General features: G+C 38.0%; 1 protein-coding gene across 3 annotated transcripts in view; it reads left to right on the forward strand.

Moving 5' to 3' along the window:
- The window catches only part of fry (microtubule binding protein furry), a 1,034,138-nt gene that overhangs the window by 24,717 nt on the left and 982,893 nt on the right, over nt 1-26,528 (forward strand). For all 3 annotated transcript variants that reach the window (XM_083126340.1, XM_083126342.1, XM_083126341.1), the window contains exon 3: nt 688-738. In XM_083126340.1, coding sequence (XP_082982466.1) covers nt 688-738 — 51 coding nt within the window. The remainder of the gene's footprint in view (nt 1-687; nt 739-26,528) is intronic.

The following is a 26,528-nucleotide window of genomic DNA, read 5'->3' on the forward strand; positions in this document are numbered from 1 at the left end:
GGACTCAAAGGACTATTTAGGTCCCAAAACACCTGGAATTTAACATATTATTTGCAAATGCGGTAAAGCATACTTCAGTCAAATGGGCAGGACAATTGAACAGCACTGCAGAGAACACCAAAGTTACACCAAGAATTTCCATCGAGAAAAATTGGGACTAGCCAAACATTCTATCAACGAGGGCCATAGAATAGATTTGAGCAAACCAGAAATTATTGCCAAATCATCAAACTACTGGGACCACATTATCAAAGAAGCAATAGCCATTCATGGGGAAAATCAGAATCTTAATCATGACACTGATCTCAAACTGAACCTGGTATGGCTAGTGATAGCCAAACAGCAGCCCGAACACAGCAGACATGGCTTTCAATTGTTCCGCCATCTTTGCTACAAACCTCCATTTCAAAACACATATAAACCAGGTTGACACTCAGCACTGCACTTCTACCTTGAAGATGAGAGTGTCATTAGCTCTCAGGAGCTTGGTAAGCTAGCCAAATCTCACCTGGCCTGAGATAATCTTTTCATCAACTATTTTCTACATTACTGGAAATTTCTGGCTGCAGAGTCAGTGCAAAATGATTGCTGAGCAGGACTATTGGTAACTTCATTATGAAATGATCCTTTCAGTAAATTGTAAATAAAGGTGATAGTTTCATTAATTTACTCATTTAATTGTTTCAGACCAGGACCAGCAAAGTGGAGGAACAACCGGGGGTGGTGATTCAACAGCAGGCAAGTACTATGACAGTGTTTTCTCAATTTTTCACCCTATATGGCATTTGAATGAATCCTGTTTGATTGCTACAGCAACATTATTTTCTTAATCCACTAGTTGTGAACTGTTGATGAATATACCTGTGCAGTGACAATCGATTATGCCAAAAGGATTATGAATTCTTTAGTAATTATTAATACTTTTATGTTTATTATGATTCTCTGTAGTGCCTCTTAGCCTCTCGGGATGGAAACTTTTCAGGTACATGCCGCGGCATACAAAACAAAATCATAGCAACTAATCTAAAGCCTTATCGGCCAGGAGATTTGTGGAAAAGATTCCAAGCTTTCGAGAGCTAATGTCACTCTAATCTTCAGGGTAGCAGTCCTGAGCGTCAACCCGGTGTATACATGTTCATGGAGGGGGGATCCTGGTGAAGATGGTAGACCATTCGGGTGCCATGTCTGCTCCATCTGCCCTTCTGGTTAACTATCGCTAGCCAGGCTGGGTCCAGTTCGAGCCTCATGCTACGATTAAGATTCTCTTTTTCTTTGTGAATGGCTATTGCTTCCTTGGTGATGCAATCCCAGTAGTTGGAAGTTTTGGCTATGATTTCTGTGTTGCTGAAATCTGGTCTATGTCCTTCGTTGATTGAATGTTCTGCTAGTCCTGACTTTTCTGGATGGAAATTCTTACTGTAACTTTGGTGTTATTTACAGCGCTGTTCTATTTTCCTGCCCAATGTATGCTTTACCACATTTGCAGATAATACACTCAGTTGACGCTCAGGACTGCACTTCTACCCTGAAGATGAGAGTGATGTTAGCTTTTGAAAGCTTGCAGTCTTTTCCACAACTCACTCATCATTCGTTTCCAGAAAAGCTTCAAGACTTACTTGTAATTTATACGTTTTCCCTGCCATTAATGAAAATTAAAGAAGAAGAAATTTGAAATTTTACACAACAAATCCTTATCTGGCAGCCTTTTCCTCATGGTCACCACAATGGACCAGAGTAACAAGCAAAATTAGTATGTATACACAACTACTTCCTACAACTCTGCCAAGTTGCATTGAAAATAGTTAGGAAAAATAATATAATTGCATAAGAAAAGCAGTTGTAGACAAAACTACGCCAGCCCAGTTTTCTCCACACATGTTTTTCACAAAAACCCACTCAATTTTTTTTTTCTTCTGAAAATGTATATTATTACTTTAAATAATTGTGAGGTTCTAGAATTGTCAACAGTTTGAGAAAACTTGTAAAATAAAGGCTTAGCCAAGCTTATAATACTCAAAATAATTTATGCGGTACAAGTCACAGTGGTTTTTTTCAGGAAATGTTTCTCAAATCATGCTAGAAATAGACTTTTAACAGAAATAATACGAAAATATTTCCAAGAAACAAAAATCAAGAGGGTCTGAAATATTTAGATACAACATTGAACGAACAAAGATTATAATTTTGAAATGTGGTAGCACTTTAGGTATCAGTCACATCTGTATGTTTGCAAGCCACATAATTTCACCTGTAACGATCAACTTTTACAATAAATTTTTCCGTGTATGACCCCAAAGTAGGGTACCATAGCTTAAGTGACTGTGTATCTGTGCCTAATAAACAGTTTTTAGAACATTCAAGCTTACACACAATCTTAACCCAGGCATTAAATAAACCCCTTTGCTAACTCTGGATTCAACTCTACTGATATGATCCTCCCATTCCAAATGATTATCTATTAAAAATCCCCAAAAAGTGACAGAATTATTTTCATGCTCTGTATTATGATTATTACTATTATATATATATATATATATTATTAATATTATATTCCAAATTTTGGATCTTATCAGTGTTTACGCAAAGCAAGTTAGCAGTACACCAGTCCTGAACAATATCGGAAGTAGATTTTAATGAGGACCTTAAAAGATTATTAAAATCTGAGTTCAAACAGGTATTGATACAATCAGCAAATAGGTAACTACTGACCAAGGGTGTTGAAATGTTATATGGCAAATCATTTATGTGAATAATAAAAAGAATAGGGCCCAGAATAGATCCTTGAGGTACTCCATGTTTAACAGGTAACAAATTTGACTCCTTTTCTTCAAAAACTACTCTCTGAGATCTCCCACTTAGATATGATTGCAAAAGTGACAGCACTCCATCCTCAAAACCATAAAATCTTAACTTTTTTAGCAGAAGGGAGTGAGATACAGTATCGAAAGCTTTGGACAAATCATAGAGTTTCACATTAACAATTTTCTTACTGTCTAATCCTAATATACAATTTTTCAAGGATGAGACAACAGCCTTAACAGTACCAAGCCCAGTTCTATAGCCAAATTGAGAGTTACTAAATAACTTATTTTATTCAAAATACCGTATTTACTCATGTATAATGCACATTTTTTCCAACATTTTTGCCCCAAAAAACTGTGGTGCGTATTATGCACGGAATAATTCAGACAGCCAACATGAAACCGTACAGGGTCGATCAATGATTTTGGGACACTTGCATTAATTTTTCATGTTTATGGAACCCTATCATGTTATATATCGTTGTAAAGCTTAAATCCTGCTGTTATATGGAAACAGTATTCCATTCAAGATAACAGCACTAATGTGAAATGCGGTCGAAATAAGTTGAACACAAAACAAAGGAACGTTCTGATTTTTATGGTACTTCGGATGAAAGAAATCACAACATAAGGAAAAAGATAATAAAAATTAAAATGTATTACTGGCCAATTAATATGACATATATGGAATGTGTAAATTCCTTCATGGAAGAAATGTTGTGGAGCTAACTGCTATTTGGAAGGTCCTGAATGTGCCTTGTATAAATGTTACATTAGTCACAGAAAGAAAAAGTATATATTTTGAAGTTCTTTTAGAAAAAGTAAAGTAGGAATGAGCAAATCCACGTATAAAAGTTTGAAGGCCATTTCACATGATTTTTCACTTTGTAATCTAATGTTCTGCGACACAAAGAAAAGCAGTGCAATTCTTTAGGAATTCGAGCATGCACCTTTCGTGACATGGGATGCATATCAGCAGTATTTGTTGGGCAAGAAATAGAAAATAACTTCCCGAGCACTGCAAATTCATAATGTAATTTTGATCTCACTTTCTACTATTACAGAATAAATAAGGTGGTTAAAGAGTGAAAACTTTAGGATGCTAAACACAATGGAGGGAGAGGGGGGTGACATGAGTTGGAGACGTATTGTTTACACAAGAGTATATTTTCATCTTGGTCCACATAGCAACGGGTGACTCATTGAATAGGTATGATGTCATTTACTCTTGATCAGCATAGCAACAGCTTTACGACCTACAACTAAGAAAGCCATTTCTTGAAACTGGATTGTACTGCACATTATATACAATATAAAATCTTTTGTCACTTTTACCCATCAAAAACCAGGGTGCGCATTTTACACACACACTATACATGCGTAAGTACGATAATCAACAATCTGATTATTTAGGACAATCTCAAAAACTTTTGAGACAACTGGAACCAATTAAATAGGTCTGTAGCTATCAGGAAAATACTTATTACCCTTTTTAAATATGGGTGTCACTTTTACTAACTTGAAATCTCCAGGGAAAACACACCCAATAATACATGAATTTATAATATGAGTTAAAGGTTCCATTATAAAATTTACTCCATGTTTCAATATGATGGAGCTTAAGTTATAAATATCCTCACATCTACTACTACTCATTTTAATGATTACTCTTTCAATGTCTTTTACTTCTACAAGATGGAAATTAGAAGTAGTGGTAGGTTTTAATAAACCATTTACATAAATAATAGCTTGAGTTATTTTTACTTGGGCAAGATGAAACTTTGCTCACAGTTTCTTCAACTTTATTAATAAAAAAATTGTTGAGTTCAGATGCGCTAAGTTGGTTATTAAAATCGTTTCTATTCACATGTATGGAATTACTTTCTTTTTTTACAGTATCCCACATTGCTTTTGACCTATTACTAGAGTTGTTTATAAAATTATCATTAATCTTAATCCTAGTTTCCCTAACTAATCTATATAATTTCTTCTTTCGATATATATACAGATTCTTCATGCCATTTGAACCAGTACTAATATAATAGTCATAATAATGTTCACATTCTCCTTTGGGTTTGTCAATTTTTTTTACTTCTAACCCTTGTAGGTTTGGGTTTATTAGGTTTGCCTACAACATTCAGCTGAATTAGACATTTCCAACATTAAAAATTTCACTTTGTTATTTATATTAAAAAGTGATAATTCATCATGAAATTTTAAAATATTTTCCTCTCTCATTAGTCCCAACCTTACCTTGCAGTTTTTGGTATCAATTTTAGATGTGACTTTAGAAAAGTTAACCTGAGACTTTAGTAAAACTGCCCAATGATCAGATACAACAGTTTTAACAATTGAGCTTTAAATTATCCCATCCATAACAGTAACTATGTTATCAAGGCAACTACCACTTCCAAGTTTGGGCCTAGTAATCTCAGGTGTAAGTTATAGCTAGATTGAACGAGGAAAATAGATTATTTAACATAACTCCATCTAGATTCTTTACTAACCTGAAGTCAATATTGAAATCTCCACATAAAATAATCTTAGCATTAAATGCACACAAATGTTCTAAGAGGTTGTGCATTTTATCAATAAATAATTTTAAATCTTTACACTCAACATTTGGCCTATATACCGTAACTAAAATTGTGTTTATGTCTACAAGAAAAGATGCCGTAACCTCAAATACCATTTCAATGGACATGCTGTTTACACTGTGAACAGGCCTATGAGAAAAGGTTTTCTTGATGAAAATAGCACATCCTCCATGTTTTCTAGTGGGTCTACAATAAGTACTGCTTAAGCTGTAGCCCTTAAAACCATAAAGATCAATTTCACTGGGACGTAGCCAATGCTCAATTATACATAAGAAATCGGCATTCAATGTAGAAAGATAGTCTTCAAGAATAGTATATTTATTTAAGAAGCCTTGGATATTCCAGAGAAGAGTTACAATTTCGTTAGGCTTATATTGATTATTAAAGCTACTATTAGAGTTGACGAGCAATATGAAAGCGGCTGACCTTGACAAGTCCGCGCAGAGAGAGAGGGAGATACATTTCTGCTGTTGCCACCTACTCACCGTTCGGGGTTCTCGCCAGCTCTTACAAAATAAAAAACAACGGCTTACATTCGAACAATTGTAAATTGCCACTGCACGGCTATTATTGCAATAATCGATACCAGTCCTGCACGAGTATTACCAGAAAGCTTTAGACAATGATATTGTGCTGGAAATTAAACATGTAGAATCTTGAAAGTAAGTGAAATAAATGAAATATTTTATTGACCATTATTGTATACAGAAAAAGTTCTCTTGCGAGCCGATTTTTATTAAATTAGATTTGAAATAACTTCCAGTGAGAAAATTACAAAGAAAACTCCAAATTTTAAGTTCATATAATATTTACAGCGATATGTTATTTGGTTACTGAGAAAACAAGAGAAGAACTTGATTCATTATTTCGCGGCGCTGCAAAGGCAACTTCGTTTGCCGCAGATACCATGCACCGGTCTTGTGGCACTCGCAATAAGAAAACAACTGTCTGGCATGCATAACATAAACTGAAAAGAAAAATTAAAATTCTATTTACTTACATAATGGTCATTCCGTACAGATGTCAACCTCGTCACTTGATTCAAGTTCTTCGGAATCCGTGTCTTGCAAATTTATAATGACCTGCTTGATGACATAGTCTCTGACTATTTCATCTTTTTGTATTTTCTCTGAGTGAGCCACACAATCTGCCCACTTGGAAACACCTATTCTGTCTATTGCTTCGTGAGTCAGTTTCTCTACGTCGGCAAAAAGTCTTGTTCTTGTCAGCTACGAACCCCTTCACCCTGGGCCCAAATCATTTCAATCGGGTTGTACTGACAATGATAAGGTGGGAGACGAACAACTCTGTGACCATATTATCTTGGTATTATATCGATTTCGTAACTTTTGTGAGTTGGTGTATGAAGTTTCACCTACTGCAACAATTCTGCTCGGGTTTGCGTGCTTGTGTGGGGAATGTTCTTGTTACAGAGCCATGTAATAATATCCACCTTCCTTGTGTTCGAAGAAGGCATTTTATCCACTTGCAAGGAATGTATGCTCGCGTTGTCCATTACAATCACGGATTCAGGAGCGAGAAATGGCAAGAACTGCTTGCGAAACCACTTTTGAAACATGGCAGACGTCATTTCTGAATGATAGTCAGTACTGTTTGTTTTGGAGTGGAAAACCAATTTACTTTGGAGCACAAAACCTGTAGCAGCTGAACCAGTATGACACACTATAAGACGAGCATCTTTCCAGCAGCTCGTCTTCGTGTGATTCTGGTTGACCCAGGTTTCATCTAAATAGTATATATATATATTTGCAGTACCAGCTTTCCTGATTTCGTGCATGGTTCTGAGAAAGATCACTCTCACAGCTACAACATCACCCCTCTCCATTAAAAATGTCCTCCCATCGTTGCCTTTTCTATATCTGAACCCCATGTTTTTCAAAATTTTTAACACTGACCACGTACTGCCTGCAAACCCGATAGCTTCCATCAATTTAGCCCTAAGTTTCACTGCAGTAGGAAATTCGCCATTTGCATACATATCAAATATAATATTACGCAATACCCCTTTATCAAAATCGTCCAAGTGCGTAACATTCTTTCGCCGATTACAACGTTTGCCAGGTGAGCGAAGAAACCGACCCTGCATCACCGATCGACGACCTGGTTTCCTTCGCAATCGTCTGGACTGTACGCAGACCTATCCCTCATGCACCCGCTGCACTGCGAGATTCACTTTGGAAGAACTGATACACTTTGTACACCATATCTTGCGCTTGTTTGTGTAGAACACAACACTTAAGTGTTTCTGTAGCCATCTGTGCACATGTATATTGACAAATTTTTGTGATCACACTGAAGAAACACGAACAGTCACAACGAAAACCAAACTAATTCTTACCACTCGAAAAACAAAAGAACGACATCGCATGTTTTCCACGGCAGACTGTACTTCCTCCTTTTGCTACTGCGCATCGAGGCTTGTTCAAGGTCAGCCGCTTTCATATACCTCATCGACTCTAACAACTTCCACATGCCTGATTTTTGAATTTCTTGGATGATCTTCAATTGTGTTAGACATTGGCCTATATTGATTATTAAAACTACTAGGACTACTAATAACCACTTCTACCGGCCTGACTTCTGAATTATTTTGATCTTTCGGAGTATATAGACATAGGCCTACCTAACGATCCAAAAAAGTATCAGTAGTGTAACTTAGAGGGATAGGCTCAGAAGAAGCACACTTATTTGCTAACTCTAATATCTTATCAGTAACAACATTTTTACCTAATCTATTAAGATGAAGACCGTGTGCAGTATGAAATCTATTTCCTAAGTTACTTATGTCTACGTACATTTCTAAAACCCTTACATATCTTGTACATTTCACTATTTGCTTTGTCTACTTCTCTGTTGATGATAAACCGCTGCGGCAGATCATGTTGTCGAGGCACAGAGAAGACACACACTTGCCTGGCACTTCAAAGTTCCTGAAGTTTACTTCTAAGGGAAAACAGAAGATCCTTGGGTTTATTTCTGGCGACATTGTTTGTTCCTGCTAACAGAACTGGAATGTCAACTGAGCTGTTTACTAATGCTTTGGCTGTGGCATCACAGAATTTTGCCCCAAGCTTTACAATACTTGTAATTTTATGATGACTATATCTTAAGATATTGGAATAAACACCTCTTCCCCGACTATCGGGATATATGCAAATGTTCATAGGCCTAGGTTTGTTCTTAGACTGTACTCCCCTTTTTTTCACTCCGAGATTGTTGTTCACTTTTCTCTTCTTCTATTTCAGTGGGCAAATCTGATAGAGGCTCAAATCTATTTTTTAGAACAGGTAACATCCTATTGTTAAAAATAATTTGATTGTTCTTTCTGGCTTTATAGCGGAAAGTTTCCCATTGTCTTTGGAATTACTTGCTTTGGAGTAGTAAGCTTACCTTCATTTACAGCTTGAAAAGTAGTGTTCTTCCTTAACTCTCCATTTTCAATCTTCAGAACTTGTAAGTCGTTTTTCAATATTTCAATAATCTTCATTACAGATGCTTCATTATTTTTACTAGCGTAACCGGTCGCCATCTATAAGGTTTGAGCATCTATGTAGCATCGCGGACAATTCAACTCCACATTTTCATCTGGTAAATCATTCTCATCCACTCCGACACATCGAAAATGGTTCAATTTGTCACATTATCAGAAATTATACCATTCCTCACTATTTTACAACACTTGGCACACCTAATATCTGAAATAATTCTACTTTTAGTGGGAGCTGAACTAGACACAACTACGTTGACCGGCGCCATTTTATGTTTTTCATGTGTGCTTTCATGAGGTTAGATTTTTGGTTTTAAGAAAACCAAGTCTCAGCTACGTTAGGACATTACTTGAGCTTTTCAATAAAATCTCTGTAATATAGTGTGTGGTTTAGGAAGGGTGGGGGAAGTCACCAATTTTGAGACCACGATATCTGTAGTAAATTTAGAGTTCTTAAGCTGAAATTCATGTCGCAACTAAATACACCCAGGGAATGATTTTATTTTGCATTTGTTGAAAGCATTTCAAGATGGTGGATGAAAAATTGATTTTTTCATATTCTGAGGTAGCTCCAAATTGTGATATCTGCCTAAACTATATTTTTGGACATTTAGAAAAGAGACTAAAATATTTTAGGACATTTCTTAAGCTATGACTTGGCAATTTTTTTTTTTTATTTTTTTTTTAAATATAGTGCATTTATGTTGGGATCCAAATTGGGGTCACTAATGTTTTGTTCATGGAAACTGTTAGTTTCATAGCAACCAGATATTTTGGGGGATGGATATGATATTCCATTTGGATGAAATCAGTGAAGACAATTAAATGTCAGCCTTATAATTTTGGCATGGTTAAAACACGGAGGAGATATTTAAACTTGAAACATTCAAAAAAATGATGAGAAAAACTGTGAACAAACAGTATTCAAGCAGATTTAGAAGTGTGTGTGTGCAGCTACTTAATGTTGTAAAGGTAAAGTTCCCTGTGCATATAGCACCGTGCCATGAAAGCACATTCAGGGGATATGGGGGTAGGGCCCGACATATTCTTGATCTCTGCCATTTTGGAGGTGATGTGATCACAACGAAACTCTGGCTGCCTTTACCCCCCCTTCCCCTCAGGACCCATTAATTTGAGGCTGGGTGAGTTCTGGAGTACAGGGACAAGACCAGAGAAATTCCGACCTTAGATCACCTACCCCATTCATTCCAGGTCTTCTGCATGAGCAGTCAGCCTGTCTACTTTTTTTTTTTTTGTAATAAAAATAATACCTTTAAGCAGTAGTATCCCCCTTTTTCTCTCTTATTTTCTCAATTTTCACACACATCAATTTTCTCTATTTTCTCTGTATTTTCATTGGAACAAACAAACATCCACGTCCGAACCAGGATTCTAACCCGGGATCCCTGGCTTTGCAGTGTGCTGTGCTAACCACTCTGCCATGGAGGTTGACTAAACCACCACAGCTATCAAGTATTAGTATAGTATTGCAATGCGCAACCCTGGTAACTGACCAGATTTATTAACTGTTACTCCATCCAGGAATAGTAGAATCAAACCGTTGGTCAAATTTTTCAGAACGTAGTATTTTAGATAATTTAATAATTTGTCTCACACTGTGGCTGTGCGGTCAAGCTTTGGGCTCCGTCTATGGGACGTGTGCAGGTTTGAGTCTCCTTACGGAAATGTAACAGTTTTTCTCCTGAAATTTCGGCCTGTGTATGAGACTGGTAAACACTCACCATCATGATTAATTTGGGGAGCTACGAATGAGTAGCATAACCCGGTCATAAAAACCTACAACAATGACTGGGGGTTCGTCGTGCTGACCACATGTCACCCCATAACTGGTTGCATAATCTTCCACCAAAGAGTAGGATCAGGTGGGAGTGCGGCCGGCTGTCGGTAGGTAGGCCTGGGCCCTCAATGGTCTGTTGCAGGACGTGTTATGTATGTTTTGAGTTTAATCATTTCAAGGTGTGGTAATATTGTTTCCAAATTTACCCTTATGCCCCTCCCCATATTACATTTGAAAATGTTATAATTAGCCAAAATGAAAAACTCAAAAATGACCCATTGCTTGCCTATCACTAAAATTCACGGCACGCCTCTGGCTGTAAAGCATTGCTGTTTTCAAGCAGGGGTTGAGGGCAGCATATTCGGGGGGGAGCTCAAGGGTTACAGACCCTCCCGAAATTTTTAGAAAATCAAATAAACCACAGGTTAAATACTTCACGAATATCTGGATAATGAATTTCTAACAATTTACCAGATCACCCTCCCCCCTCCATGGCCAGTGGCACGTCCCTCCAGATCATTCCATAGTTCCCATAAAGTATTTATTATGACGCCGTAGTGCTATTACTGTCCTATTACTGAAAGTCTTATATTTTAGCTTTACTGAACAAGTTACTTGATTGATCTGCCCCATCCTCCTAATTATTCCTTTTCTTCATCTAGTGGAGTAAATATGGTGCACCTAGTAGCAAAAGAGACTTAGAAGCAATTAAAGTGAATTAATTACTAATCAAGCATGTTCCTCTCTGCCTCACCACACACATTGCAGCATGATGTCCCTTTTACACATATTTTAGAAAAATATGTTGATTTTAATGATAATGAAGGGAAAAGTACCCCTCCCCAAGAATGTTGATGGCAGGGTCTTCGTCATTATCCCCCTGTTGGCACCCCTGGTCCAGATTGTTGCTCCATAAGATGCAAAAATCCTTACATCGTGGTTCTCAAATGAAGAGGCTTATGGTGTGAAGTGAAATTAACAACTATTTTGAGTGATCTCTTTATGTCCGTTGCATGTGCCCAGTGTGTGCATTTTGTGTAGCTATATCATGGTGTCCTGTTCCGTACTCTTCTGATGGATATGTCAAGTTTTATTTTTTACTTTCATTTCATTTTATATTGTGGCTGGTAGCAGTAACAGATTTGAAGGGGAGCTAGTTAATTTCCGTATCTCTACATTTTCTTCCCCCTACCTCTACATTTTACATTTTATTCCCAACCAGGGAAGGAATTTTGCCCTTCCATGTTTCCTGTAATGTTTGTGCTTATTAATGACATTTTATAGTTAATTTCACATTAGTAAGTTGGTCTTAATTGTCGCGTTTTGCACTAAAATTCCATTTATATTGGTTTGCAAGGAAATTTTGTAAAAAATTCTTGCTCACAAATCAAATATTACTGTACAAGTTACGTCAAGTTTTTAGTTGATAGTATAGGTGCCCCATTAAATTTTTTGTTGGTTTTCAATATACAGGGTGTATGAGAAGTCCCTTACCACCCCTTGTAAAATCCACGGTGATGTGTTTTCATGTAATTTGATATGGGCGATACATAATAGGCCTAGGGGGACACCTTGTGGAGTATGTCACGCGGACGGTCGCCATCTTGAATTCAACTTTTTTCTTTAAAATGATAGGCGGGTCATGTGATACATGACCATAGGTTAGAATTTCGTCAGGATGTCAAATCTGAAATCAGATTTCATATAACTTCATTTGGTGAAAAGTTTGGCAACTGAAAGTGATGTTTACCTGTTACAGAATGTGCTCCACATATTGTCCGTGTGGGGCAATGCACGTGTGCAGATGCTTCTCCCAATGTCTGTGGACACCGAGTAAGGTATCTGGTGAAATTTGTTCAAAGGCAGTCATGATACGTTGTTCCATATGACGAAGATCACGAATTTTCACACCATACACCATAACCTTAACGTGGCCCCAAAGGTAGAAGTCCATTGGCGTTAGGTCAGGTGATCTGGCAGGTCATTCAACGGGCCCACGTCGACCAATCCATGCCCCAGGAAATTGTTCATCCAGGTACTGACGCACCTGGATGCCATAATGGGGTGGCACACCATCTTTTTGAAAGAACCTGGGAAATGTACCATCTTCTGACATCAGAGCTGACAGTATCTGTTCCTGTACCATCCTCAGGTATCGTTCCGCATTTAAATTTCCTTGAATGAAAAAAGGACCGATTATCAGTGTTCCCCATATGCCTGCCCACACCATAATCTTTCCTGCACTGGTCATTTTGGAGGGAACTATCCATACGAGGTTGTCAGGCGACCAATAGTGCATGTTTTGCCTATTCACCTCCCCATATAAGTAGAAGTTTGCTTCATCGGAATGGAGTATCTGCATAGCGACGTTTGGATTTAGCCGTACTTGTGCGATAGCCCACTCGCAAAACTGCAGTGATCTGGATCGTCCTTAGAGAGGTGTTACTGCATTTGCACCTTATACGGATGCCACTTGTGCCTCTGTAGCTATGAGTCACTGTAACTGTGTCTCATAGCACATTGCATTGCTATGCTATGCTTCGCTGCAGTGATGTTGAGAAGGAGTCCAACACTGCCGTAGCTTGTGCTTCATCCGTGACTGTCCACGGTCGTCCACTACGTGGTCTGTCCATCTGTCCAAGACCGTGCCAGTCTCCTCGAATTTGGTTAATAACTGTGCCACTGCAATATGTGACACAGGGTGACGTTCTGGATGACGCAGGTTTAAATTGGCAGTCACTGCACGGGCACTTCTCCCACCCCACAGTTTGACGATCTGGATGCGTTCCTCAGTTGTTAGCGGCATGGTTCAGCACCTGCAACAAACAGGTCAACATCACTTTCAGTTGCCAATAACTTTTCACCAAATGAAGTTACATGAAATTCTAGCCTATGGTCATGTATCACATGACCCACCTATCATTTTAAATAAAAAAAGTTGAATTCAAGATGGCGGAACCAAGATGGCGGCTGTCCACGTGACATACTCCACAAGGTGTCCCCCTAGGCCTATTATGTATCGCCCATATCAAATTCCATGAAAATACATCACTGCAGATTTTACAAGGGATGGTAAGGGAATTCTGAACACCCAGTATATCTAAATAGAAAGGATTGTGCTGTCAAGTTTTTCCTCGTAGGAATCTCTATCAACTGTTCTGAATGTGTACAAATATAATTCAATGTTTTATTTGAAGCTAAAAATAATGTGTTTTATACGTTTGCACGAAATAATAACAGTAAACGATGATGAACATTATTTGAATGTTTGTGTTTTGGTATCCTGTACTTTGATCTAGTCAACTTAGTGCAAGAGAAATTCACAGAACATGAACAGCAACATTACATTCATTCATCTTGTTTATGAGCAGAAATCTATGTAGCTTCTAGTATTTCTCTAGACTTTAGAAAGTTCTTCCATAGGTGAGCTTCTTTATCTGTACCTTCTGTGCCCCTGATGCAGCCTCCCATTTAGGCAAACATCTGTGACTTTGACATCATCATTCACATTCCTTCCGCATCTGCACTATTATTGAATGTTATGCATTTTGCTTGTATGATATAACTATCTGTATCATCAAAAGTAGTGTGTAGTAAGGGACCATAGGGTCTCCCCGATGGCTCAGGGGTGGCGTTGCCGCCTTGTAATCAAGGGATCCTGGGTTTGATATCCGGTGGAGGCACATAGTGGTTCGGATCCCACTTTAAACTGTAAGTCCAGTCCCAATTAGCCTTACTGTGCATAAAGTTAAAGTGGACTTAAAATACGAACTCAAATAAGGGACGATGTCAGTAGCAGTCAATTAACACTTCAAGAGATGTTTTAGAAGATGTAGAAAAAACTGTAGTATTTGTATGGTATTTCTAAATGTTGTGTTTTATAATAACTCCCCCCCACACACATTATTTAATTTACCTTCATTACTGTTAAGCTTTTGAAAATGCACTTGGTTTACAAAGCTCCCTTGATAACCCATCAGCCCTTGCCCCGGAGATCAAATCTAGCTTTGAGCCCTGATAAGTGGAAATAAATCGACACGTATGTTTAACCTCTAGCTGCCTGACGGTCGAAATTTCGACCGCCACATGTGAACTTTCTCAAAAACTACACACGATATTTCAGTTCTGTCTTTTCTCATCTTTAGTATACATATGAAGGTATGACATACTCGAATTACAAAACAATACATCCATTGTTACAACTATTAACAAATTAAGTTTGAAAAAATCCTTTGTTTCCCTTCGTTTCCCTTGTATCTGCCAGATTATTATGGTATAGATTTCTAAAAGTATCTAAAACTTGTAAACCACTGCATCTTTTTGAAAAAATGTATTTCACAAGCAAGAATGAGTAAAAAGGAACATTTTAAGCAAAGTCCGACAATTAAGGATTCAGGGGGAATGCTGGGGCGAAGTCCCGATTGTCGAAATTTGCCCCGACTAAGTGTTAGCACCCGACAGCAATTGACACGTCATTTCTTGAAAAGTATGCACTGTATTTCAGTTCTATCTTTTTTCATTAGTTTACGAATAAAAGTATTATATACTGTAATTACAAAACAATACATCCATTGTTACTATTATTAGCAGGCGCCGTTTGAAAAAGCCCTTTGTTTCCCTTTTGTTACTATGGGATAAATTGAAGATAAAAGGCTATAACTGCTGAACCAATGCGTCTTTTTAAAAATTTTAAATTCTAAATTTAAGAATGAGTAAAAGCAACATTTTAAGTAACATCCGAAAATTAAGGGTCCAGGGAAAAGCAGAAGCAAAGGCCCAAAGTTTGAAATTTTCCGTAATTACGCAAACTATCCGAACCCTGTAATTTCATTTTTTTTTTCAAAGTTTCGGTACGTGCGGTATTTATCATCATAGAGTGGTCCTTTGTCGTGCATCTCTCCAAATTTGGTCTATCCAGTGTTAAGCCTCGGCTGGATGTTGAAAGGAATCGCGATTTCGAGAGTGTCGTTAGTCCCTTTCCTAACAATAGTACGAAGAAGTGCGAGGGAGGCGTTGGCATCGCTGTCTACGAATTTCCCTCTGTCCCTATCAGACATCTTCCATCTTCGCTGCCGTTTTTTTCAACTGCTCTCACTTATCGCACCAAATTCAAACCCCTTCTTGGTCTAGCTCTGTATTTCGTCTTCTGAAGCCAGGCCAGGTTAAATGTTTTCGTTGTTAGAGTGTACTTATGCTGAGAGATTGAAACTAACAAGCCTCCCTAACCACGAAATCATTCCACGCTTAGTCAGAAAATGAAATACGGTACGTGACCAAAATGGTGTTCGAATTTGGTGCGATAAACCATGCCCTTTCGGCAAATCGGCCCCGCGGCTACAGCGCCTTGTACCGTGAGGGTTTTACGATCTGGTAATTAAGTGAAGGGACGAAAGAGGAGGAGGGGAGGCAGTCAGGAGGGAATACTCTGGTCACTGCCAGATGTGATTGAAGCATGTTTTCTTTTAAAACTGAACCATAGTCACCAGAAAGTTTTTCCAACTTGCTTTGAGTTTTGAGATAACCAGCCCCGTTGCGCTGTGAAGTCGCCTGTTTTAGGTTTGAAGGTCACAGGTGTCTCGGGTTCGAATCCTGCCTGGGTATAGATGTTTGTGAGTGTTCATTCATTAATTTCATCATGTCATCACCCATCCCCATCTACGCAAAATTAGCCAAAGGTGGCACAAGAAGCGAAGTAAAATAAAGAAAATCAATCAATCAATACTTTCAATGGAGAGAATTTTCCCTTTTGTTGGAAATTTCATGGACTTGAGTGAAAGATAATTTAAACGAAGTCAGAAACTCATTGTACAATTATGTTCACATAAAGTAGCATACTCGTTTGAGATGAAACCAACCGTCGGAGATCGAGTGAGACAGTACACTCGGAAGTAAATGTTCGAAAAGCAGCACCCTCGATTACTAGTAAAATTGTCCACAACCCGCAGGAAATTTTCTGAATTGATAAGACATAGAAAACGGTTACAGGAAAGCTCTGCTTTGTAAGTATTAATGCAATACAGTATCGAATTTTACAGTCTAAGGGCAAGTTAAAATTCCTGAAAAATTGTTTGAAAAACTCAATATGCAATTAACTATTGCAAAAATAACTACCTCAATTCATTCATTTGCGACACTTTATTTCGAAGCAGTGAGCAGTGGATGATGGTTGTATTACCTCTTCCCCCTAGTCAAATGTAACAGCAAATTAGACATTTAAGATGCTCTATACTTTGACCTTGAAGTCTCACGTTAGTTTTCTTAGGTTTCTTTCCCATTAACCATGGCCTTTGTCTTATTCACATTTATTTTCATCCCGAATGCTTACAGTCGGCACTTACGTTTTCACCGTTCTCAAGTCTTCTGCTAACAAAGCCATGCAAATCTTATACATTCAGTTCTTCTTCATTATATTATTAGCACCTCATACTCTGGAAACAGGTGTTTACTAGTTTTTCTAAATAGATGCTGAATAATGTTGGTAATAAGCAAGGACGTATTTATGGGGGTTTAGGGAGTCCGGACCCCTACCCCGAAAGTTTTATCAAGTACTAAAATTAAATAATTAAAAATATATTATTTTAGCCTTTGTTGTACTCTGAACTTTTTGGAAGACAAGAATTATATTGGAATCATAGGGCTTTGAAGGACAGGAAGGACGTATTTAGGAGGATCCAGGGGTGCGGACCCCCCCCCCCCCCGTCTCAAAAGATACGAAGTACAGTAGCACTGACTATATAGTAGTCGTTTATCCGCACGTCAATTATCCGCAACGCCAGTTATCCGCACATTAAAAAAGCAAGATTCAACGAGTGTTTTCTCATGTCGTTTGTTTTGTTGTACAGTGGGATCCATGAGTATTACCGTGCAAATTGTCCATGACTATTTTCATGAATTTTTCTCTTACATCCTATGTATTTTTGAGCGATGGATTTTTATGTATGTTGGTGCAGAAGTTCTCAACAGCTTGTTTCGAGTTTTATTTTAATCCTTGAAGCTCTTATTGGGTCAAATAAAGTGCAAGAACATGGTGATGGACAATTTGCACGATAATACTCATGGATCCCACTGTACTGTATACGTATGTAGTATAGTGTACTGTATGTATAAAATAAACCTGTAATGTACGTGATTTTCTTTGTTAAATAAACACATGTTTGATTACACTGGTCTACGTCCATTTTGCTGACTGGAGGCTGATGGTTGTTCTTTAATAATTCGAGGGTGGTAAATCCAAAACCGAAATCCGTTTTTTTCTATCACGTCAGGTTTCGGAGGAAAATAGAAAATTATCTAATATTAGGGATGCATATTTAGAGCAATGAAACAGCGTAGTACGTAAAGAGGTCACAAGATGGCAGCACATGGAATATTATAATGAATATTATTTCAATCAGTTATTCGAGCATTGTTATCCCCAAAACAAAGTACAAATATTACTGACTTTGTAAGGAAAGCATATAGTGCATATTTCGGAATTAAATTGGGTGACCAAGATAAATCCTGGGCACCTCATAAAGTATGCAGGACATGCGTAGACTAAAGGAAAGAAATATGTTAGCGTCTGGAACAACCTTCATGTATCGGGACAGAGAGAGACATCTAAGATATTTTCAAAGGGACGAAGAACTTGTCTATTGTACGGATGTGAAGGCACTAATTGAAGCTATGGGATGTACGTATAATGCAGAAGAATGGAGGCTTTTTATTGATAGCTCGAAGAGGAGTTTGGAGTGTGTGTTGCTGCATAATAGCAATAAGTTAGCATTCCTTCCTGTTGGCCACTCCGTACATTTGAAGGAAAGCTACGAAACAATGAAAGAACTGCTTCGAAAGATAAAGTATGCAAATGACAGTTGGCTTGTTTGCGGAGATCTCAAGGTCATTTCAATGTTACTTGGTCAACAAGCAGGTTTCACGAAATATCCATGCTTTTTGTGTTTATGGGACAGTCGAGCAAGGAACGAACATTGGGTACGAAGACTGTGGTCTGCCAGGAAAAGTTTTGAAGTCGGGGCGAAAACCATCCAGAACAAACCGCTTGTTGATCCTAAGAAAGTGTTACTTCCTCCACTGCACATTAAGTTGGGATTAATGAAGCAGTATGTAAAAGCTCTGGATAAGAATGGGGCTTGCTTTAAATACATTTGCTCAAAATTTCCTGCATTGACGCATGAGAAAGTAAAAGCAGGTATTTTTGATGGTCCTCAGATAAGGATGCTCATGAAGGATGAAGAATTCTTACATACAATGAACCGCACAGAGAAAGATGCATGGTGTGCCTTTTCTGATGTCATTACAAACTTTCTTGGAAACTTCAGGGCGCACAACTACGAGGTTCTAGTTGAAAATTTGTTGGTGACGTTTCAAAAGTTAGGAGTAAATATGAGTGTCAAGCTTCACTTCCTGCACAGCCACTTAGATGTATTTCCGTCCAATCTTGGTGCCGTAAGTGAAGAACAGGGCTTGTGAAACAATGCAACTTAATACCTGTTTTCAGCTACGCCACCTATGTTTGTAGTCCTATAATTTCATTATATGCAGATATCTATATGGAAAATTGTTGGAGTTTAGCCCAGTATTATAATATTGTGAAAATTTTCAAATGTGATTTGTGAAAAATTGTGACGTGATACACTTCTTCTGACTACATATTTGGAATCAGCGACCTCAAATTATATAGAATCAGTTAAAATATCTAAGTCAGCACAAAAAGAAATGTTAATATGTACAAATATCTATATGGAAAATTGTTGGAGTTTAGCCCAGTATTATAATATTGTGAAAATTTTCAAATGTGATTTGTGAAAAATTGTGACGTGATACACTTTTTCTGACTACATATTTGGAATCAGCGACCTCAAATTATATAGAATCAGTTAAAATATCTAAGTCAGCAGAAAAAAAAATTTCATATGTAGACCAGTGTTATCCACAGAAATCGTTATCCGCATAACCTTCGGTCCCAATTAATGCGGATAAACGACGTTCTACTGTACAAGTAATGAAAATATTAGTATTTGTTGCATAATCGATGGTTATTAATTTCCTTTGAACTTTTTAGAAGGCAAGGATTGTATTGGGATCATACGGCTTTGAATGACATTACAAAGAAGATGTATGTACACTACTACTCAATATGCATAAAATATTAATCAGAAACTTACTTTTCTCCAACTACATGTAAGATCATTTTTGTTATTCGATAAATTTTCAATTATTCATCAATTTGACATTAATTTCATTGTCAGGGCACTTGTCTTTATGTAAATTATTCCGATCTTAACTACAGGTAAACTACGTAATGAATATGCGCTGTTATGTCTCTATTCTTATACAGTCCTTTTACCTATTCGTGTAGTAATAATATAATATTAATTTATGTATTGTATTTAGTATTAATTTTATTTAATATAATTATTTTAATTTAAACATTACCATTATTATTATTATTATTTCTGAGACACTTGGTTCGGCGCCCCTCCCGCCCCGAAACATATTTCTAGATACGTGCCTGGTGACAGGCAGTATCCTTGTCGTACTTCTCTCCCAATTTCACTTCCCTCTGTAATTTCTTCTACTCTCAGTTTAATTCAAGTCCACAACAGATTGCTTATGATTATGATTTTCCACTCTTCCGAACCCCACACCGATCTTATTCAGTGTCTCTATACGTTTCATTCAATTCACTCTATCAAATGCTTTCTTCAGATTCACAAATACTATAAATAGTACTTCCTTTCTTTAAGGAATCTTTTGCCTTTAAACTTTTTCAGGCGAGGAGATACACTTACGCACCATGTGTGCATTTATTTGAATATCATTGGAATGGGCAACGCTACTGAAGAAAAATGTGGGGGTACAAGAGAGCATAAATTTCTCCACATGTGGCAGGTCGAAGCGTTTTTCAAAGTTGATTATTATGCTAGATACGATCTGTAAAAAATATGACGAATAAGAATTTTCGGAATCCCATGTATTCCTTATGGGGAATGAACTTCAACATCAAGTTACGGCTAATCAAATAGGAGTTTAGACTTTTCTGCTGGGCAATCACTTCTTCAAACTTCCCTCTTCCTGTTGATATCATTTTCTATTCCATCGAAAGTTTGATATTGACAAGATAACAAATCAAAAAATACTCCCATATGCTGAATGCATTTCTCTTTGCCCCCCGGCAGTGTTGCCAAACCTGGTGAGCATAAAAGAGCTAAACTTCACCTTAAGTGGAGTTAAACTGACTTTCAAGGAGCTAGATTTACGAAGTGCTTCCTAGAGTAATGTTAGTTGTCAAAGGGGTGGGGCGCTGCTATTACCGTTAACTCTAAATTGATGACAATTTATTCTTAGTTTCAGCATTTAGATCCGGCGGCATCTATCACCCATCTCATGGTCGTACGAAATCAAAAACAAGGATTCCCTAATAACAATATTATGAAAAAGCCGAGCGGAGACTGTATCGCATGCCCTTAAATACATTTAGGTGTGCTTTGGCCGCGAACACTGAATATCCCAGCGGAGGGAAAATTCTCTCCCTTCAAAATATTCGGCGAAACAGGAATTCCCTTCTCGCCTTAAATATTACTCAAGTGGGAAATCTGAAACATATCGCCTATGGGCCATTTGGTTAGAGGAGAAGACACGGACCTATGCTATGATTGTTTGAGTTGATGTTTTATGTCCACTTTATGCACAGATACGCTAATCGGAACTGGACCTGCAGTTTAAAGTGAGATTCGATTCACTACTTGCGTCCCCTTGGAATTGAACCTGGAACCCCTTGGTTACAAGGCGACGACACTGCAACTGAGCCATTGGGGAGGTCCACGAACCTAAGCTTTACTACAAAACCGGTGTGCATCGTAGAGTAGTTTCTTAGTAGTGTTGATCGAAGACGATATATTGCGATATTGAAAAAATATCGTCCAGGCGATATCAACTAGACAATTTATCGTCATGATATTTGGCGATATATATCGTGGAGACGATCCCGTCATATGTTCGATCCCAACCACAGGAAAAAAATGCTTATCCGAAGACGTAATACGCATGATGAGGCTCTCTCGAAACTACCACTAGAATATATATATATATGGTCTAGTGCTTTATTTATATTATATATATAATATAAATAAAGCACTAGACAATGGGCAATGCCCAATCACCATATCACCATTGCATGATACCATCTTAAACTTCTTTCTTGAAATGAATAGTAGCTGGGCAGACATATACGAGCCTCGTGCCTTTCAAACAAGATCCCTACACAACTAATATAAAGAATTTCTGGGATCCGGAATCTATGGGAATGGATATCTCCGGAATCGGGTAACCCGGGTCCGAAAATTCTTGTTCATCCAAAGCCCTCAACTACCTTGGAATCTGTGGCCGCCCAAGGATTTATTTGGTGGCTCTGGGTGTTCTTCGTGAGTGTCCGTTCCTCAGTTTCCTGTCATCAACCAAGCCTCAGCTTTATTAGAATAAAATCTCGACAAAAATACGAGTACCAAAGGAATTTCTATTTAGCCCTGGTTTGTTTTTTAATAGATGAAACAAAGGCGAATAGTTACAACTAGGTTGCTACATTTCATAAGTGAAAATCAGGGACGCCGCTGACCGAAAGCGTGGGAGAGGGAAGGGGATGCTTATTGTTTATTGATTTGCTTTAATTTACTTCGCTTTTCTGACAATTTTGGCTAATCGCAAAGATGGGGATGAGTGATGATATGATGAAATTGATGATTGACCACTGACAAATACCGACGCCCAGGCGGGGATTCAAACCTAACACTCGTGGCGTCGTAGCGCGATCTGCTAACCAATCCGCCAGGGGGCGACGGGAGGGAATGCTGAACCAGATGAAGTATTATTATGTGTGCTACCATAATTATTATGGACAAAACCCTAAAACCGTTGTAGGGTCCTTAGATAGTAAGGTACTTCAGAATCAATTTTCAAGTACGCAGAAGAAAATGAAAACACAGCCTTGAAGCCTAAAATTAGAAGACGGGTTTTTACAACAATGAAAAAAAAATCACGAAAATTGAAGATTTACAAAAAATCAGAAAGATATTTTTCCTCCTTACATAATTGATTGATTCATTGGTTAGCTTTATTTTACTTCGCTTCTTGTTCCACTTTTGGCTAATTTGCGAAGGGGGGGATGAGTGATGGATGATATGATGAAACTGATGAATATACACTCATAAACATCCATACTCAGGCCGGGATTCGAACCCGGAACACCTGGTGCCGTAGCATCAACATATCGTCCACAGATGTAACGAAATACAGAATCCAGAGAGAAAATTACCCCTCATACCCACTGAAATGCCTAAGGAAGGACCAATAATAACCAGTAATATGGTTAACAGAATATCCGGACATTCGGAGAATCCAGAACCAGATATTCGAAAATTAGATAATTCACATACGTGGATTATCCTCCTTTTAAATTCCATAAGGCATTAAAATGGATACATGTAGAGGTAGACCTATATTTGTTCACAATTTCCATTAAATCCCTAATGAGTGCAGAACGAGGCCCAAGATCTTCATATATTTCGGAATTATCTGTTTTTAAAATTATCAAAAATCCTCAAAAATTAAGAAATAATAATTATAAATATTTCACTAAGAAACAGGAAATTCATGTGTCCTGTTCTAAAATGGAATTTTCCATGCCCCTACATTGTTAATCTTGTGCCCCTTCCAAGAAAAATGTTCCTGCGCCGCTTCTGCTTGTCAGAAGTGCTTATGCAGTTGTTAACATTAAAGTAAGGAGTGAAATCTTCTATATTATCTAAAAAATAATCCACAAGAACAATTTCCCATACAAAGCGGATTTTATGTTCTGTGTGACAGCACTGTGTTCGACCCTCACTTATTATTGGCCAATAGCCAGCGAGATACACTGAAAATGTGAAACAATGACGCGACGCCAGAGATTGAGTAAAGGCGCAGCTGCACGTTACACGTCACGTTAATACGTCAATTTAAATTGGTAATTTTTATAATAAATGTTGTTTTGAATTCATGGTGTGCAAAGAAATTTAGAATAATTTCCCTTCTCCTCACCACGTTCATACTTGAAAGCATTGCAGTCTTAATACCGCAGGTAAATTTTTTGCTGGGATGAACGCAGGACTCTGTGTGTGTGCGTGCGTGCTTGCGTGCGTGCGTGTACACACGCGTTGATTGTCTTCGAACTAAAAATATTACGTTTTATTTGAGGAAGAGTATATTTTATTCTTTGAGTTTCAATAAATTCATATAAATCGGTACGAATGTTTGAAACCTTCCCGCCTGCAAAGATTCTGTGAGTTCTGGACTTTCGAAGTATTTATAACTATATGAAGTAAAATAAATGTCAAAATAGGAATCTCTGTCCCTTCTTTTCTACATTTTATTCAATTCGATTACTGCGTATATTTATTCCCATTATTATGCATAAAGTAAATATATAGAAACAAACGTGAAGAGTTTTAATCACAGAATAATTGAACGACGTAACTTGCCTCTTCCTTCGGATCAGGCTCATAAACTGCCGTAATTTGTGTGTCTAATAATCTTGACGATTCACTGCTTCGACTTCCAAAACTGTGTGTCTTGTTTTTTGACAGGAGCCTCTGAAGTAATGCAGTTCCCTCATTTCATAAAGGTCTGTCTCTGCCTGAACAACACAAACCCAGATGGCAAGAAAAGATAAGGTTATAATACGAACTGGCGGGTGAAACCTCCCTCCCCCTCCCTCCGCGCTCTGAGGGTCACGTCCCGCAGACGCGAGAACCGCACGAGGAGGGTTGCGTGTTGAAGAACGACAGCAGCGCTACAAGCGGAAAATCTTCGAACTTTCAGAAGGCGTGGGAACTAAATACCTGTATAAAATTATAAACTTTTTAGTGAAAATATTGTGCAAACGCTTGGAATTATCTATATAAATTCACGATACTAAGATCCACAATATTGAACCTAATTATTATAGAATTTTAAAACTCTTCAAACGCCCCATTTAAAGCTGCTTTTCAGATCCCATTAATGCTACTTCACTATTTTTTGTGTGCCAAACTAGAACCCCAAATTGTTTTCTAAGAATCTACATCACTTCGTGTATCCTACTAGAAAAGCCTTGCAGAGTATCACCGAAATTGGAAGCATATTATAGGAGATTTTGTCACTAAAAGGAGAAGCAGTTTTCAGCTGTTGAGAGAAACATCCAGCCGAGGCTTAATAGGGCCGATTCTAGAAGCGAAATATCGGGACATTGTCCCGAAGCTGGCAACACTGCCGCTTTATGTTAGGTTATTATTTTTTTACTGAAGAAATATCATTCTGGTTTCAACGAAACTTTGCACGATTGTAGGAATGTACCACCGCTACATACTACATTTTTCCATTCACTTCGCCTGTTGAGGGGGTACTTTTTTTTATTTTTTTTTTTTAAATGAACTCTCTTCTTCTTCGTTTGACACTAATTATTGGGAGGCACAATGTATAAAATTTTACCTCCGATAAAAGCTCTGACTAAGAAAGAAAACAAAATAAATTTCATCTGTCTATGACAATTAGTTCTTGAGTTACGATTTTTTTTACTTCGCGGCAAGTGCGAAAAGCGCCCGTTTGAAAAAAATGCGCTGGCGTGAACGAGAATACAGTCGCACGATTTTTTTTCTGTACCTGTTGATTCTCGAGATGTCGTCCGTCGAGGTTCACGAATGGTTACGAATTTCTTCGAACGCCAGATTCTTGAAACTTCCAAACGTTTGGAAAGCACTCTGTGAAACATGATATTTCGGGGATGATCCTTAGAATTTGACCACAGCTGCAAACCGAGCACACGTCCAGGTTCTTCCTCCGCTGGAAACCGGCCTAGCGATCTGGTGGCAGGAGGGAAAATGTCAGAAATATTAGCTGCGGAAAACAGATGAACGTTGATACTGGATTCCCTGTGGTGAGTGCAGCGTGCTATGACGCCAGGGATCTCGGGTTCGAATCCCGGTTCGGACATGGATGTTTGTGATTTCTGTCCTCAATGAACAAGTCAAGATTTGAGATTAATTGAGATGAGGTTTGTGTGGGGAAAGCTACCGCTTAGGGGATTCCCGTTGTGGGTGATCTAAGGTCTGATTTTTCTCGGCCTTGTCCCCTCATAAAGCGGCTCTGGGGCTGGGGGTAAAGGCAGCCGGAGCATGTTACTGATGACGTCACCTCCGTAAGGGCCGAGATCGAGAATGTGTGGGGCCCTACGCTCACATCCTCTAACTGTGCCTTCATGGCACCGTTCTACATGCACGGTGAACTTTACCTTTTTATAGTGTTTGCAATGAAATTGAAATATTATATTGGCATAAATACTTGTATTTTGTGCCTGAAATGTTTCATTGCATTAGTATAGAATAGAAAAGAATCGCCTTTATTGAGTGGGCGTGTTTCGGCCTCATGGGCCGCTTTTACAACAAACCATTGTCAAATACATATTGCAATTGGTATTTTACACAACACCTTCTAAAAATCAGTTTTATAGTAGAAAAGTTAAAATATAAAAAAAAAGATAGACTTATACATATAGTGATACCAGCTGTTAAAATGATTGGTTTAATAGTTAATTGGTCTAAAATTCATACATCCACAACCCGAAATCCGAACACTTGGGCCGACCTGCGTGTAAAGTGGTTATCATAATGTGCTATAATGCCGGGTGCCGTGGGTTCTAAACCAGGACATGGCATAGGAGTTCTTTGTGAGTGACCGTTCAACAATTTCATCTAATCTCCATTCTTCATCATTGTCGCAATTATCCAAACGTAGCAGAAAGCGACGAATAATCG

Source organism: Lepisma saccharinum, chromosome 8 (genome assembly GCF_977018435.1).
Source record: "Lepisma saccharinum chromosome 8, izLepSacc3.1, whole genome shotgun sequence".
In the NCBI taxonomy this organism is placed as follows: domain Eukaryota; kingdom Metazoa; phylum Arthropoda; class Insecta; order Zygentoma; family Lepismatidae; genus Lepisma; species Lepisma saccharinum.